Source organism: Pteropus alecto, unplaced genomic scaffold (genome assembly GCF_000325575.1).
Source record: "Pteropus alecto unplaced genomic scaffold, ASM32557v1 scaffold251, whole genome shotgun sequence".
Classification (NCBI taxonomy): domain Eukaryota; kingdom Metazoa; phylum Chordata; class Mammalia; order Chiroptera; family Pteropodidae; genus Pteropus; species Pteropus alecto.
This window is the reverse complement of record NW_006431048.1, coordinates 455,525-473,569: the sequence shown is the minus strand read 5'-3', so window position 1 is coordinate 473,569 and position 18,045 is coordinate 455,525. Positions and strand designations below refer to the sequence as shown.

At 34.6% G+C, this 18,045-nt stretch overlaps 1 protein-coding gene across 1 annotated transcript in view; it reads right to left on the bottom strand.

The window, feature by feature from the left end:
- MAATS1 (MYCBP associated and testis expressed 1) overlaps positions 1-18,045 on the bottom strand; it is a 66,674-nt gene that overhangs the window by 39,624 nt on the left and 9,005 nt on the right. Inside the window, exons 6-7 of the mRNA XM_006905587.3 lie at positions 9,311-9,492; positions 1,956-2,133 (exon numbers count right to left, since the gene is read on the bottom strand). Of these exons, the coding sequence (XP_006905649.1) occupies positions 1,956-2,133; positions 9,311-9,492 (360 nt within the window). The remainder of the gene's footprint in view (positions 1-1,955; positions 2,134-9,310; positions 9,493-18,045) is intronic.

The window sequence follows — 18,045 nt, the reverse complement described above, 5'->3', positions numbered from 1 at the left end:
GAATGTTCAACTCAAAAGAACTGGAGACAAGCTAACACGTCATACTAGTGGAACTTCTCAAAGTGAATATACATGGAGTGAATATTTAAAGGCGGTGTTTTCAAAAATAAGCCATACACCAACAATCACCTTTCTCTCTAGAGTTAGAAATCTTGAGTTCAGTTCTCTGCTTCATCACTTATCTCAATTTCATCAGCCATAAAATGGACATAATGGTATCCATCCCACCAGGCTGTTTGAGCATTAAATGAGTTAACGTACACAACGTGTTAGAACATCGGATAATCTGAAGGGCTTGGTATGACACAGATTGCTGCACCCAACCCCTGATTCAGCAAGTGTGGGACAGGGCCAAAGAATTTACATTTCTAACAAGTTCCCAGATAATGCTGATGCTGGTGGTCTTTGGACCACACTTTGAGAATTACTGAATTGGAACTTGGTTCCAGCACATAGTATGTACTCTATAAATGTTACATGTCGTATGAAATCATCATCATTGTCATTGCTGATACTATCATCTACTCTATTGTTTCTTACCCTTTAACATCAAACTCAGAGGCTACCTACTCTCAGTAGTTTTCCCAAATCTCCGCCCACCTCAAACAGAACTGATTATTCTCTCCTGGATTCCCCTAGCACTTTGTGTACAGACAGCGCATCGCCTGATAGGCTCTGCTTAAGAATTGTTGGTCTGAAGGTCTTTTGCCCCATCCCTGCCCAACATCCCCTTCCCCACCCCAGTACACCATAAGGAGCTGTGTCAGGGCACAGAAGTTTTCTATTATCTGTTTCTCCAGTTCACAGCACAGAGCCTGGCACACGGCCAGGACTCAAAAACATGTTTATTAAAATCATCCTCAGTGTCACAAAAATACTCACTTTCTAAGGCAATGTCTTCATTCTGGCTAGATACAGTTTTAATATTTTTGATATCATTCTAATAAGAATATACATCTTCAAATTGCAGCAATGGATTTAAATTTCTGCAGACAGGATTGGATATTTGATACCTACTTTACTCCAAACACTATTTTCTATTAAATTGCAAGCTTTTTATCAAAACACCACACAGTCTTGATTCAGGATTAATCAGAAGGTGTTACAAAAAAATAAATAAATATATTTGGAATTGAGAACCAAACCAAGTTCCTGACTCTCTCGGTCCCTATCTTTCTTGTATGTTAGCACACTGCCAGGGGCTTTGGCAACATTGCTACAAACAATAACGTGCCTCAGCATAGCCTGGAATAAAGGACAACCTTGATAGGTCTTTTTCATTCTTGCTAGGGAGTTGTCATTTTTCAGTTCTCATCATTGCTACATATTCTAGGGATGATCTCATTACTAAAAATACATCAGTTAAAATGATTGAAAACTCAGCTAGAAGTACCTAAGCATATGGTTATTTATGTGCTGTGAGCTCATCTCTTAATTAAAAAATTCTACAATTTGTCTTTTAAATAGAAAGTGCCCCATTAGCTGTAGTTAGAACCAAGGTGTCCTGACTGTGAATCCAGTACCGGGAGGAATAACAGACAAGATCAGTGAGGAGGCTGTTTAATAGATATGAAGAGACTTAGGGACAGTGGCACTGGGAATGAACAGAAAGGGACAGTTTGAAAGACGTTTGCAAAAAATCAGTGGAATTCTGTGATACTCTAGAGCATATACTAAAGAGAAAAGAGAAGAGAAGAATCAGAAGTGCCTTGAAGAATTGCTCGGTCTGGGTTTCGTGCTGGACTTCACACAGAAGAGGCCATTGTACATTTTTATATTAATGAACAGAAAATTATAGTTATTTTTCCTGAAAGAACCAGAAACTCAATTTCCTACCTCTACATGTTGAGGAATACTTTTATACCTATACATTTGGAAAAATGCTTTACAGATAAAAAAGTATTAACATTACTTCCATCACGGAAGAGCAGATATCTGAGTGATCAAGAACCTACTTTTCAATCTCTTGCTCTCTGAAGGCCCACTCCTTCCTCTCCATCGCATCCATCATCTTCCTCCTGTTCTCAAACTGGGAAGTGTCACTCAGAGAGGGAAGAGTGGCTTCCCAAGCACGCTTCTCCCGGGCACGTTCTATCATTTCTACCTCCGCTTGTCCTGCCGGGAGACCTCGACCTGGAGGATGAAGCAAAATACTTTAGAAACACATAGACAAACTCATGTACCTACCAGTATTTTATTTCCTCCCTTTCAGTTCCTGTCCCCTTTAAATTAAAGGTTATGACAGGATGAAATGATATTAGGAAACAACCTACAGATGTTCCTTATAGCTGTGCCCTACACTGCTTCTTGTTAGTAATTCAGCCAGAAGACATTTTAGTTGTATGTAAGATGCTAGAAAGTGTTTGAATATTATGAGACTACTGAATAATCCCACCTTGAAATGTTCTGTATTGGACAAATCTATATTTTGAAATACAAAGAAATACCAAAGTAACTTGCAGAAGGTCACAATTTATGTTTCTCCATAAATGCCTTGTACATGTTTTCAAAAGTGATTTCCTAGGTATTCTGCTATTTGTTGCTATTAAAAACGATTTTTTTAATTGTATTTCAAATTAGATATTGCTCATGTATAGGAAAGCTACTGATCTTTGTATGCTGATTTCATAATTAAACTCAAGTTCTTAGTTCTGATAATTTATTTCATTTGATTTCCTAAATGAGCACTTTGTCTGCAGTTATAGTACTGCTTCTTCTTTCTAATCCTCATACCGCATTTTTTTTTTTTTATCTTACCGCACTCACTCAGTATTTCTCAACCAGGATGCTATTATTGCCATACTGGACGGACACTTATTTGTTGTGTGGGCTGCCCCATGCAGAACAGGATGTTTAGTATCCATGCCAGGCCACCCCCTAAACCCATGTGTTAATGCCAGGAGTGCTTCCTAATCATTATCACATACAAAAATGCCACCAATGTTTCCAAATGTCCCTGGGGAAGAAGGGTCATAGCTTAGCTTAATAACCCCTGGGCTCAGATCTTCTCTGCATTACTAAATAACAGTGGTGATAAAGGGATCATTGTCTTTTTCTTTACTTTAAAAAATTCTAAAGTTTCACCTTCAGTATTATGTTTATTGAAGACTGTGGTAGATATCTTTTATTAAGTTACTAAAATTTCCTTCTGATCCCAGTTTATTTAGAGTTTATATCTTGAATGAATGTTGAATTTTTTTTTTTTTGCATCTATCAAAGCATTTTTTCTATATTTTCTGTTAAAATGGTAAGTTACATTGGTTGGTTTTCTGGTATTGTATTATAAACTGGAATTTATGTGATTAACCCACATGCTTACGATAAGTTATCCTTTTTAAATACTTCAAGATTTGATTGTTGGTATTTTACTTAGAATTTTTGCATTTTCTTCATATGTGAGATGGCTCTGTAATTTTCCTTTCAATTATCATCCTTATTCAATTTTCAAATCAAAGCTATACTAGCTTCATAAAATAAATAAATTAACTTTTATTCTCTCTTTCTTTTTGCTGGAAGAATTTGCATAAAACCAAGCTTATTTATTCCTTAAAGGAGTGGTAAACTTACCTGTAAACTGCTTAGGTCTGGTGCTTTTAAAAGGATTTTTTTTTTTTTTTTAACAAGTCACTTTGTAGAGTTATTCTTCTATTCATGTTTGCTAATTCTTCTTGAAACCAACTTGGTAATTTATATTTTCTTTTAAAATTGTATAATTTATCTGTTTTAAAATATAGGGCAAAAGATATGCTTAGTATCTGCTTATAGTTCTCAAATAATATATTCTGTACTTAAGTCCCTCTTCCAATCCTAATACTCTTTATTTGCATATTCTGTCTTTTGTCTCAATGTTTCCTATAGAAGATTTGGTTATATTATTAATCTTTATCAAAGAAATTATTTTTGGCCCTAATAATTGTTTTTTCTTTTGCCTTTTTAAGGATCTATAGCATTAATTTCTGATTTAAATGTTATTATTCACTTAGCTTGTGAAGATAAGTTAAAAATAAAAAAGCTCTTGGAACAGTTCTTGGCACAGAGTAAGTTCTTAATGCTTTTTTTCTTAGTGCTGACAGTGTCAACCTTTTTCACTGTCATTATTTTTCACTTATTTATGTACAATTTTTATTAAAGTATAGCATACATGCAGAAAGGTACATAGATGAACATCCCATAGAAGCAGCACTCAGGTCAAGGAAACAATATTACTAGAACCACAGAATGCTCATCATAATCCCTCCCAGTCTCTTTCTGCCTCAAGGATAACCACCATCCTGATTCCTAACATATTTAGTTTTGATAGTTTCTGAGCTTTAAACAAGTGGAATCAAAGTATAGGTATTCTTTTGTGTTTTACTTCTTTTGCTTAGCATCATATATGTGATATTCACCCATGTGGTTACATGTAGTTGTACTTTCATTATCATTGCTATATAATATTCCATTGTGTAAATATACTACATTTTAGTCATCCACTCTGTGGTTGATGGACATTTGGGTTAGTTTTAGTTTGAAATTACAATGAATAGTGTTGCTATGAACATTTTTGCACTTGTCTTTTGGTGAATATACTGAAGCATTTTTTAGTAGAACCAAGTACTCACTTCTCTTCAGTATATAGCTAGGAATGAAATTCCTAGATCATAGGTATGAGTGAGTTCAGCTTTAGAAGATACTATCAACCAGGTTTCAAAAAATAGCTGTAACATATACATGCAGTTTATGAAATTTTCTTTGTTTCAAATCCTTATCACCACTTGGTAACATCAATCTTTTTAATACTAGCTTTCGTGGTATGTGCATAGTAGTATCACATCAAGGTTTTCATTAGCAGTAACTAATCAAGTTGAACACTGTTTCATGTTAATTGGCCATTTGAAAATTCTTTTTAAGTGCCTGCTCCAATCATTTGCTAATTTTTCTATTGGGTTGTCTTTTCCTTATTGATTCTTAGGATTTCTTTACGTGTTCTAGTTGTGTCTACCATTTCATATAGGTATTGCAAATATCTTCTCCCAATCTGTGGCTTGCCTCTTCACTATCTTAATATGTTTTTTGGGAAATAGAGGTTCTTAATTTTAATGTGATCTAATTTCTCATTTTTCTCTTTATAGTTAGCATTTTTTGGTCCTATTTAATAAAATCTTTGCCTACCCAAGTTCGCAAAAATATTTTCTTATGATTCCCTCTACAAGTTTTATCATTTCGCCTTTCACATTTAACATCTAGGATTGATTTTGGTTTGTGGTGTGAAGTAGGAATCAAGAGTCACTTTTTTCAAGATTATTATCTAATTGACTCAGCACTATGTATTGAAAGGATCGTTTTTTTTCAACCACACTGCCGTGCCATCTTTGTCTTGTCAGATAATATTTATGTGAGTTAGTTTCTGGACTTTATTGTGTAACAATAATCTATTTGTCTATCTTTAAGAATATACCACATTCTTCAATTAGCGCAGCTTTACTGTAAATCTTTATATCTGATAGTGTATATGGTTCTGTTTTTTCATATTTGCCTTGGCTACTTTTAACACTTTCACATTTCCATATTAATTTTAGATCAGGTTATCAATTCACATACACACACAATCACACGCATGCACACATGCACACACCTGTTGGGGTTTTTTAAATGGAACTACATTGAGGTAGGAATCAGATCAAAGTTCATTTTTTGCACATGGATATCTAATTTTTTCATCGCCATTTATTGAAAAGACCTCCTTCCCCTCATTGGATTATAGTGGCATCTTTCTGATCAATCAAATGAATATAAATGTAAGGAAATTCAATGTAAGGAATAAGGAATATACCAAGTCAAAGATGCCCAGAACCATTATTATTTCCTTGTAATGCTAAAGCCAAGTATTTCCACATTTAATTTCCTAATGCATAGTGAGATCTACAGCAGGTGTGGCCATGACCTACCACATACAAACTCTTTTATATGAAGCTCTTTAATCATCGTCAGATCACCTCTGCTTTTGATAGCTTAATCTAAAAGAGGGGCATTAAAATCCACATGAGTAGGGATTTGTCCATTTCTCCTTGTGATTCAATCAATTTTTGCTTTGAGTCTATGTAGGGTACACACAAGTTCATCACAGATATTTCTAGTGGATTACTCCTTTTTTTATATTACTATTCCTTCATTTCTTCCTTTTACCATTTTCTGATTAACTTTGGTCTAATATTAACATTGTTATATCAGCTTTCTTTGGGTGAACTAACTATACTTTTCAACCCATTTATTTTCAATTTTGGTGCTATTTTACAATTAGCAAGCTGTTTTGCTAGGTTTTTATTAATCCAACCCAAGCATGTTTTTTAATAGGCAAGTTTAAGTCACTTTTACATATTTACATTACTAAAATATTTGACTCTTCTGACATCTTACTATGTATTTTCTATTTCATGTTTTTTTCTTTGCTCCCCACTCTTTTCTGCTCTCTGTTATTTCATTTTTTCCTATCAATTGTGAAATAATATATTTCTCTTTTTTCAGAGGTTGCCCATAAATTTTTTAACTTAGAAATTTCCACTCATAATTTTCTAATAAAGTCAAAAGCTAATTACTGTTCTTTCCAATGATTTCAATTAGTTTTTTATAGCTCCCATTCTTGTTTTCATTGTTGCTATTTCCCCCATTATCTCTTTGAGGATATAAAAGTACTTCTTAAGTCCTTTTCAGATTGCTCCATTTGCTTTGTTTGCTCAAGAGTTTATTCTTCCATTTTTTAAAAATTTTTTGCGAATTGCTCCTGGTGTCTGTGTTCCTTAGATGCTTTGTGATTCTTGGGTTGAGAGCATCTGCATACTTCTCTCATGATCACCCTGGGCAGTAGCATCTTTGATCTCACAGGAGGAACAACTCCCCATCCTCATTCTTTAGAGCCCTGCCCTTCATCACAATGTGAGGAGCCCTAGGGACTATGCACACCTAGATTTACTCCTACCCTCAGAGACCCTGGAATTCCTTCCGCAAATGTCCTCAAGCCCACTTTCCAAATCTACATGGGCTTCTTCTCAGGATTCAGACTCTAGAGGGCATACTATATGCTGCTGTTTGTTCACCCATAAGCCCAAGGGGTGGCCAAGTGGCAGCTGTTTGCAGGGATTTGTAAACAGAGATTGGAAACGCAGGGTGGGATAATCACATGCATGCATGGTAGGCCCCTCATGATATGGAACAGATGTTAGCTTTCTTTATAATTTCTAAACATCTATTCATATAGTAAGTGGGCCTCCATTTGAACTCCTACCCATGACCTCACAAATGAAAGAGTAGGCCTGACTCACAGAGGCTTTTCATAACCTAAGCACTGCCAGGGGCAGGGCTCCAGATTAGACTTTTTGCCCAATGAAGCATTTCCAAGCCCTTGCCTAGGTCTCTTGCTTTAGAGGACCTGGCTCTTGTCTTACTGCAACTCAGCGTAAGCCCATAGCACACCAAGAGATAAAGCCCAAGGACCCAGGCAGGAGTGCCTGACTCAGGTCTGGCTATAATCTTAGATGGGCAGGTTTGGGCTTTGGTCCCACCTGTGGGCAGGAGAAAGGTTTCTGCCTCCTCTACTTCAGGCAGATAACTTGGATTTGGCTCCCCACCATTCACAGTGCCTCATCAGCTCAGCTTCCCAGCTATTTCTTTTAGAAAGACGTCTTTACTTCTAGACTGTGGAAATTTTCTTCCTTATTTTTAAGTTCAGCTATGTGTTTATTCATTTTTACAGTATATTTTTTATGTGTTCAGTGCAGAAGGGAAAGCTTTCAGCATATTTTTAATCTGTCATCTAGGTCTGATAATAGAGCCTCTACTTTAAAGCACAGGTGTCAAGAACGCTTACTCTGGATTCATAAAGCGAGCCAGGAAACATGAATCAAAACTGGAGCTCAGATGCAAATATCTTCATTGCCTGCGATGCAGACTTGATCAAAGCAATCCATTACAATGGGGAAAGAAAGGAATCTCATTTTCATAAAAATCGTTATGCTGTACCGTCTCCGTGACTCTGGCGGAGTCAGCCTCTCTGGTTCTCAGTTTCCTAGCTACAATCAGGTAAGTCTGAAAGCTAATGTCCAATAATTTCTAAAAGTCCCTTCATTATTAATTTTTATAGTTTCACATAATATAGGCTTAGGCCAGATTTTATTACACAATAAGAGTGAACTTCTGAGCCTGAGAGATATTAGCATTTTGGAGATAATATCAAAAAGATATCATCCAAATCATCCAATAAGGTATGTAAGAGAGCTTTTATAAATTCTAAATTATTTTGGCAAAGTAAGATAATACTATATATATATGTTGAAATGCATATTCAGTAATACACTGAAAAGGGGCTTATGAGTAAAGAAGGGGTGAAAAAGAGTTCATTCACTGAGAGAAAGAGGAAGGAGGTGAGTAGTCAGCAAAGCAACCACGAAAATAAACCGACTAACTTATTTCACTTAGCATAATACTCTCAAAAGCCATCTGTGTTGTTACAAATAGAAATATTTCTATATATATAATATCTTCTTTATCCAATCATCCATCAATGAACACTTTGTTTCCGTGTCTTAACTACTATAAATAATCTTTCAATGAACACAGGAGTACATAAGTACATATATCTTTATGAATAAGTGTTTTAATATTTTGGGGGTAAAACCCAGAAGAGGAATTGCTGGATCATATGGTATTTCTATTCTTAATTTTTTGAGGAACTTCCAAACTATTTTCCATAGTGGCTGCATTAATTTATATTCCCACCAATAGTGTACATCGGTTCTTTTTTCATGTGTGGAATATAAAACAAAAAGTAACAAACAAACAAAACAAACTCATAGATATAGTCAACAGAATGGTGGTTACCAGAGGGGAAAAGGGGTGGGGGGAGGGCAAAGTGGGTAAAAGGGGTCGAATATATGATAATGGCAGGAAACTAGACTTCCATAATTAGACACACGTTGTTGAATTATAATCTTGTATATCTGAAAATTATATAATGTTATTAACCAAAGTCACTTCAATTAATTTAATTAAAAATTAAAGAGTATTGATTGGGAAAAAATTAAGCCAAAATATAACTTCAGCTTCAGGGATAAAGTACAATAATCCTCCTTACAGTGAAAAGAGTATATCTCTCTGAACAAAAGTATCAGAAAAAGTATAAGTCTATGAAGTAGCTTTACTGAACGAGATGCTTTAAATAGCAAAATTTTAAACCGTGGTTGTCTCTATGTGCTCTTAATTTCTAGGAACTCAATAGCCGGCATGGTTATCAGGACTGTCATCTACAAATATTTATTCAAGAAAGTTACCAACTCACCCCAAGTCAGAGTAGCCAAGGTCAAAAGCTCAGGAATTGAATCTTGATATACTACATATTCAGGAGAATATGGATCTGTTTGAACATCGGCATCACGATAATCAGTCTGAGTGCCCACAGTGTACTTTGAAAGGATAGGTGGGTACTTAGTGGAAGCAAGAGGAAAAGCAAATGGCTCCATTCTAAAAGGGAAAATTATTTTTAAAATTAAAACCTGATACCATCATTTAAAATACTATATAATCGAGTAGAAATAAATTCTTGAGCTTCAATAAGAACTTCCCCCTCTAAATATTGACAGGCACAAATTTATAAATCTAGTGTAACCAGGATTATGTTCTTGAGAGAATTGCCTTGTTATTCTCACCTCTGCATAAAAACCTAGATGTACTCACAAAAATGCCGACTGATCTGTGCATCATTGGGTAGGGCTGTAGAACAGAGCTATAAAAGGTAGATTCTAGGATGTCATACAGTTACTTCTGAACCTATTTGGAATTGCTACTCCCCCAGTTTCCTTCTTTTCTGCTTTTATTTACTCACTGAATTTTAGCTGTTTCAGAAACACAAATACTGGAGCAGAGAAAAGAAAATAAAACCTCATCTCTTGCACAAAAATTAATTCCAGATAATTTAAATTATTTAATGTAAAAATGAAACTATAAAAGCATCAGTACGGGACATAAGTAAATTTATCATCTTTGAGTGAAAGTCCTTTAAAGCATGGCTCAAAAGCTAGAAACTGTAAAAGGAAATGACCGATAGAATTAAGTTTAAGTTGAAACTTCTATACCTTGAAATATTAGAAACAAATTTAAAATGTGAATAGTAAACTTGGAAATAGGTTTTGCAACATATATGATAAAAATTAAAGTTTTCTATATAAAAAGCCCTTGTAAATCAATAAAACAGTTAAATACCCACAGAAAAATGGGTAAAGAACAACTCACAAAACAAAAAGTAAAACTTCTAACAAACATGAAATGATAATAAGAACACAACTAGTTATCAAAGAAAAGCAAATCAAAATAGCAGGATGCTATTCTATTATATCATAGAAGCAAAGATTTAAAAGATTGAAAGTATGTAGCATTGATGAATTTATAAAGAAACAAGCATCCTCATAAACTGTTAATGGAAATACAAATAGGTACAACCCAACTAACAAGAAACTGATCGATATATATCAAAACCTTAAAATATTCCTTGGCTTAGGCAAACTCGTAGGAATCTATTCCAGGAAATAACTGAACAAGTGTACAAAGGATATATGCAAACATGTTCATTAAGTCTCATTTATAAGAGTAAAATATTACAAACTTAATAATCGCCATCAATAGAAGAATTGTTTACAATAATATGACATACTGATAATAGAATTTATGCAGCTGTTAAAAGTAACAGTGCAATCTATATTTATGAACACACATAAATGTCCATGATTCTATGTAAGGTAAGAAAAAAGGAAAACTATAAAGCGGTATGTATAGCAGAAGTACATTTTTATGCCTTTAAAAACTGTGCTTTTGTGTATAGAAAAATGCCTAGATGGTATACAATAAAATAATAACAGCGAGTATTTCTGGATAGTAAGATTACAGAGAGAATTTTTTCATGTTTATAGTTTTCTGAATTTTCTAACTTTTTTAACCTGGACATGTACTACTTTTAAAATAAGGAAGAAAAAATATATATATAGCTACTTCCATTTAAAAGAAAACATTTTTTTCTAGTTGGTAGAAGAATTGTTTAAATTACATAAATAACAAACAACTGAATATAATGGCAAAAAAAAAGAGAGATTTCCATTTTCAAAAATAGTCAAAGGCAATAGGAGGTGCTTATATGTGAGCACAGCATAGATAATTTAGCTCTAAGAAAAATGCACCTCAAGCCAGTTAGAACCTGTTTGGAGGTTTAACCTGTGATGGAAACCACTTTAAGTTATTTTTAATGCTGAACTCTAATGGGTGTTGAAAAAATTTTTCAACAGTTGCTATGAATTTCCAACATGTAGACAAACATAGTATTTAGAGTTTCTTATGATTTTGGCAGAAATTATTCTACTATAAAAGTTCTACTTGAGGAAAGCACTTCAAATCAGCCTTATATCATTCCAGCTCATATCAATATTATTATAACATTATTAGCTTGAATCAAGAAAATAAATTCTTGTTTTTTCAAATTAAATAATTACTCATTTGAACCATCAGATCAAATGTGCTAAGATTGTGATAACGTCTAATGAATCCTTCTGAGTAAGCTTTCTAATGACAGGATACTTCCAGGTGGGTTGGAAGAGAAGCTGCAAAGGAGGAATGCTAATGTCATGGAATTCCTATGGTATAAAGTAATACAGTTTCTTTCCTAACTAATTTATTATTTTTCTCTAACCTATTCTTTTTTCCTCCATTTCAGTTGATTTAAGGGAGAGTAAGCTGTGAATAAGAAAGAACAATGAATTGATCTTTTTCCTACCTTTCCCTGATCAAAACTCCAAACCAGAAAGACCTCACATCTGTTGCCTCTTTAGCTTGAGCCCTCCTTTGTCCTGGATTCCATCCTCAGGCTCACTCACTCTGGCTTCATTATCCTTACAGTGGCCACTGCTGCTCTACAGACCCTTAATCCAAGCCCTTCCTCCTCCATTACTGCCCAGGCACCGGCAGCATGCACCGCCAACCACAATCACAAGTCTTCTAAATTTTCCCTCCTGAACTACACACAAATAGAGGCTACAAAAGGTAGTAAATTCTGTTCTGTTAGCATACACTCCATCAAATGTTCATAATTTTTAAAGACATTAAGAGCGGATTTAGGTTCACAGCAAAATAGAAAGGAAGATACAGAGATTTCCCATATACAGTACCCCCTGCCCCCACACATGCATAGCTTCTCCATTATCAACATCACTCACCAGAGTGGTACATTTGTTACAAGTGATGAACCTACATTGACACCATAATCACCCCAAGTCCATAGTTTACATTAGGATTCACACTTGGTTTTGTACATTCTATGGGTTTGGACAAATCTTTACATATATATGTATACATGTATAATAACATGTATCTACCATTATAGTATCATATAGAGTATTTTCCCTACCCTAAAAATCCTGTGCTCCTCCTATTCATCCCTCTCCAACCCCTAGTAACCAATAATTATTTTTTATTAATCTCCACTGATTTGCCTTTTTCAGAATATCATATAGTTGGAATCATACGGTGTATATAGCCTTTTCAGACTGTCTTCTTCTCTTAATAATATGTATTTAAGATTCCTCTATGTCTTTTCATGTCTTGACAGCTCATTTCCATTTAGTGCTGAATGATATTCCACTGTCTGGATATATCACAGTTTATCCATTCACCTGCTGAAGGATGTCTTGGTTGCTTCCAAGTTTGAGCATTTATGAGTAAAGCTGCTATAAGCATCTGTGTGTAGGTTTTTGTTTTTGTTTTTGTTTTGTGGACTTAAGTTTTCAATACCAAGGAATACAGTTGCTGGATCATATGTTAAACGTTATGTTTTGTAAGAAACCACCAGACTGTCTCCAAAGTGGCTGTAGCATTTTGTATTCCCACCAGCAATGAATGAGAATTCCTGTTGCTCCACATTTGGTGTTGTCAGATTTTGGCCATTCTAATAAGTGTGTAGGTGGTAGCTCTCTGTTTGAATTTGCATTTCCCTGATGACATATAATTCTGAGCATCTTTTCAAATGCTTATTTGCCATCTCTTAATCTTCTTCGGTGAGGTGTCTGTTGAGGTCTTTGGCCCTTTTTAAAATTATTCTCTTATTGTTGAGTTTTAAGAGTTCTTTGCATATTTTGGATAACAGTTCTTTATCAGATGTGTCTTTTGCAAATACTTTCTCTCATTCTGTGACTTGTCTTCTTATTGTAATGACATTGTCTTTTGTAGAGCAGAAGTTTTTAATTTTAATAAAGTCCAGATTATCCATCATTTCTTTAATGAGTTGTGCCTTTGGTGTCATATCTAAAAAGTCATCACCACACCCAGAGTCATCTAGTTTTTTTCCTGTTATCCTCTAAGGGTTTTATAGTTTTGCATTTTACACGGAGGTCTGTAACCTATTTTGAGTTAATTTTTCTGAAGGGTGTTAGGTGTGTGTCTAGATTCATTTTTTTGCCTGCCTATGTCCAGTCGTTCCAGCAACATTTGTTGAAAAGACTAACTTTGCTCTATTGTTCCTTTTGTCCAAGATTAGTTTATTATGTTTATATGGGTCTATTTCTAGACTTTTTATTCCATTTCCTTGATCTATTTGTCTATATTTTCCTCTAATACCACACTGTCTTGATTACTATAGTTTTATAGTAGGTCTTGAAGTCAGAAAGTGTCAGTCTTCCAACTTTGTTTTTCTCCTTGAATATTGTATTGACTATTCTGGGTCTTTTACCTCTTCCTATAAGCTCTAGGGTCAGTTTGTCAAAATCTACAAAATAACTTACAGATATTTGACTGAGATTACATTGAATCTATAAATCAAGTTGGAAAGAATTGACCTCTTGACAATATTGAGTCTTCCTACCCAAGGATGTAGAATATCTGTTTATTTAGTCCTTTGATTTCTTTCATCAAAGTTTGGTAGTTTTCCTCACATAGGTCTTGTGTATATTTTATTAGATTTATACCTGTTTCTCATTTTTTGTTGCTAATATAAATAGTATCATGTTTTCAATTTAAAATTCTACTTGTTCAGCAATTGACTTTTGTATATTAACTTTGTATCTTAGAACCTTGCTATAATCATTTATTTCCAGCAGGGTATTTTTGATTTGCTACACAAATGAACATTCATCTGCCAACAAAGACAATTTTTCTTCCTTCCTAGTCTGTATACCTTTTATTTCCTTTTCTTGTCTTATTGCATTAGCTAGGACTTCTAGTACAATACTGAAAAGAAATGGTGAGAGGAGACATCCTTGCCTTATTCCTGATCTTAATGGGAAAGCTCTGAGTTTCTGACCATTAAGTGTGATGTAGGTTTTTTGTACATTATTAAGTTGAAGAAGTTCCCCTCTATTCCTAGTTTACTAAGTTTTTATCATGAATGGGTATTGAATATTGTCAAATACTTTTTCTGTGATTTTTCTTTTTTTGCCTGTTGATGGGATGGATTACGTTAACTGATTTTTAAATGCTAAACCAGCTTTGAACACATGGGATACCTACCACTTGGTTGCGGTTTATAACTTTTTAAATATGTTGTTAGATTCTATTTGCTAATATTTTGTTGAAGATTTTCATGCCTATGATCATGAGAAATATTGGTCTGTAGTTTTCTTTTTCTTTTTTTTTTTTTTTTTAAATATCGTTGTCTGGTTTTTGTTTTAGGGTAATGCTGGCCTCTTTTTCTTTTTCTTAGTTAGCCTGGCTAGAGACTTTTCAGTTTTAGTAATCTTTTCAAAGAACCAGCTTTTAGTTTAATTGATTTTCTCTACTGATTTCCTTGATCAATTCCATGGATTTATACTATAATTCTTATTATTTCTTTTCTTCTGCTCACTTTGGATTTAATTTGCTCTTTTTTTTCTAGTTTCCCAAGGTGAAAGCTTAGACGTTTAATTTTAGATCTTTCTGCTTTTCTACTGTCTGCATTCAATGCTATAAATTTCCCTCTAAGCATTCTTTTCACTGCATTCCATAAATTTTGATTAGTTGTATTGTCATTTTCATTTAGTTCAAAATATTTTTTCATTTCTCGAGACTTCTTCTTGGACCCATGTGTTATTTAGAAATGTACTGTTTAATCTCCATGTGTTTGGGGATTTTCAGTTGTCTTCCTGTTATTAATTTCTAGTCTAATTCCATTGTGGTATGAAAGCAGACATTGTATGATTTCTATTCTTTTACATTTGTTAAAATATGTTTTTGACCCAGAATGTGGTCTATCTTGCTGTTTTTGGATGAAGTAGCCTGTAAATATCAATTATACCCCATTGATTGATGGTGCTGTTGAGTTCAACTAGGACTTTACTTTCTGCCTGCTGGATGTGTCCATTTCTGATAGAAGGGTGTTGAAGTCTCCAATTATAATAGAGGGTTCACCTATTTCTCTTTATCCCTGATAATTTTCCTTGCTTTGAAGTCCGCTCTGTATGAAATTATTATAGCTACTGATGCTTTCTTCTAATCAGTGTTAGCATGGTATATTTTTCCCCATCCATTTACTTTTAATCTATTTGTGTCTTTATATTTAAAGTGGGTTTCTTGTTGAGAGCACACCGTTCTTGTTTTTTCATGCACTCTGACATATATAATACATAAGATACATAGATAAGCATAACAATCAAGTATACTGTTGCTATTATTATTTTGAACAAACTGTCATCTGTTAGATCAATTACTTCGTCTTCGATACTCTACTGTATGTAGATCTGAGTTTCTGATCTATATTATTTTCCTTCTCTATAAAAAATTTCTTTTAACATTTCTTGCAAAGTAGGTCTAATATAAACAAATTCTCTCAGGTTTTATTTGTTTGAGAAAGTCTTTATTTTTCCCTTCACTTTTAAGGATATTTTACAGGATACATAATTCTAAGTTGATGGGTCTTTTTTTCCTCAACACTTTAAATTTTTACTTCTCTTCTTGCTTGCATGGTTTCTGAAAAGTCAGATGTAATTCTTATCTTTGTTCCTTTATAGATAAGATATTTTTGTCCCCTGGTGTCTGTCAACTTTTTCTTTATCTTTGATTTTCTTTAGTTTGAATATCTTATGCTTTTTGGTTGGGTTTTGTTTTTGTTTTGTTTTTGCATTTATCTTGCTTAGTGTTCTCTGAGCTTCCTGGCTCTGTAGCTTGGTGTCTGACATTAATTAGGAGAAATTCTCAGTAATTATTGTTTCAAATATTTTCTCTGCTACTTTCTCTTCCTTTTCCTAGTATTCCCATTATATGTATGTTATACCTTTGTAGTTGTTCACAATTATTGGATATTTTGTTATTTTCTGTCTCTGTTATCTTTATTCTTTTTGGTTTTCAGTTTTAGAGGTTTCTATGAATATACCCCTAGCTTGGAGATTCTTTCCTCAGCCATGCACAGTCTATTAATGAGTCCATCAAAGGCATTCTTCATTTCTGTTACAGTGTTTTTAATCTCTAGCATTTTTTTTAGTTCTTTCTTATTTCCAGCTCTCTGTTTACATTGACTATCTGATCTTGCATGCTATATACTTTATCCATTAGAGCCCTTAGCATGTTAACCATAGCTAGGTCTGGTTCTTATGTTCATGCTCCCTTTTCAAATTATGTTTTTTGCTTTTCAGTATGCCTTGTAATTACTTGACAGCTAGACATGATGTACTGGGCAAGAAGAACTACTGTAAATAGGCCTTTAGTAATATGGTGGTTAAAGTGTAGAGGGGGAAGCATTATATTATTCTATAATTAGGTGTCAGTCTTTTATTGAGTCTGTGCCTCTGGACTGTGAACTTCATGTTTATCATTTTTTTTCATCCCCTGTTAGATGGAGGCAGGATGGCTAGAGGGAACTGGAGTTGGATAGTTCCCTCCCCCAGGTCATTTAGGCTCTGATACTACCCCAGGAAATTAAGCTCTGGTTAACTAGTTTCTACTGAGGTCTGAAAAACAGAGTGCTCTGACATATTTCAAAATGGTTTCTTTTCCTCTCCCCCTGCCAGAAACATGAGGGGATTTTTCTCCAATATTTATTATAATCTGATTGAGCTCCTGGAAGTTAAGTCTCACAAAATTGTGGAAGCTCCCCATGACAAGGTCCTTCTGGAGTTTTTAATTCTCAAAGTTTTCCACACTGAGCTTCCAGCAATTTGGCAATTATGGTTCAGGTTGTACCACCTGGGACTAGTTCCTATGGCAGTTTCCATTCATGAATCCCTGTTCTTGGAAGCCATTACTCCCTGTATTTGCCTGTCTTTCTAATCTTGGGACAGCAGTTTGCCCTGCATCTTCCCCTCTCTTACAGAACCAAGAAAAATAGTTGATTTTTCAGTCTGTTCAGCTTTTTACTTGTTGTTAGGACAGAGTGGCAATTTCCAAGTTCTTTGCATGTGGAACTGGAAACCACCATTGAACATTTTAAAATATTAGCTTTTTATCTTCTTCTCCAAGATGCTGACATAGAATTCAAAGTAACAACGCCAACAGCTAGCCATGAAAAGGGTGTGGCTGGAGAAAGCCAGCTGGTTCCCAGACAAGTGCATCCCTGCTAACATAAGGCGGAATTACCCTCACTGCTCCAAAACTCAACCCTGCCAAAATTTCAGAGCTGACTTCACTAGGAGATACTGATTCGTTCTTTAAACACTTCTAAGAAAGACAGAGACCATCTAGAGTGTCAACTGTCATGGTTTAACTCTCAGAGGGACTCTTTATCCCTTATGCCAGTTATTTACGAAGGAATGGGAGGCCCAGTGTTTACCTCTGTAGATCTCAGAACTCCCCACAATTAACTGAACAACTTTTAAACCTGATGTAAAAATGACCTCCAAACCCGGTGATCCAGTAAGCCTGTTTTTAAAGAATGACCAAAGGTATCTATCGGGATCCACCTGTCTCATAGCTCCCCCTTTGCTCAAAGAAAACATTCATGGAAAATAAGTCTGCAGCTATCCTGGGTAAACAGACAGCAGTTTCTACCTAGGAAAAGAAATCTGTTTCTTCTACTCTCCATCTACGTAAGAGCTTAGAGTGTCCATACACAGTCTTTAAAGGAATCTATTCTCC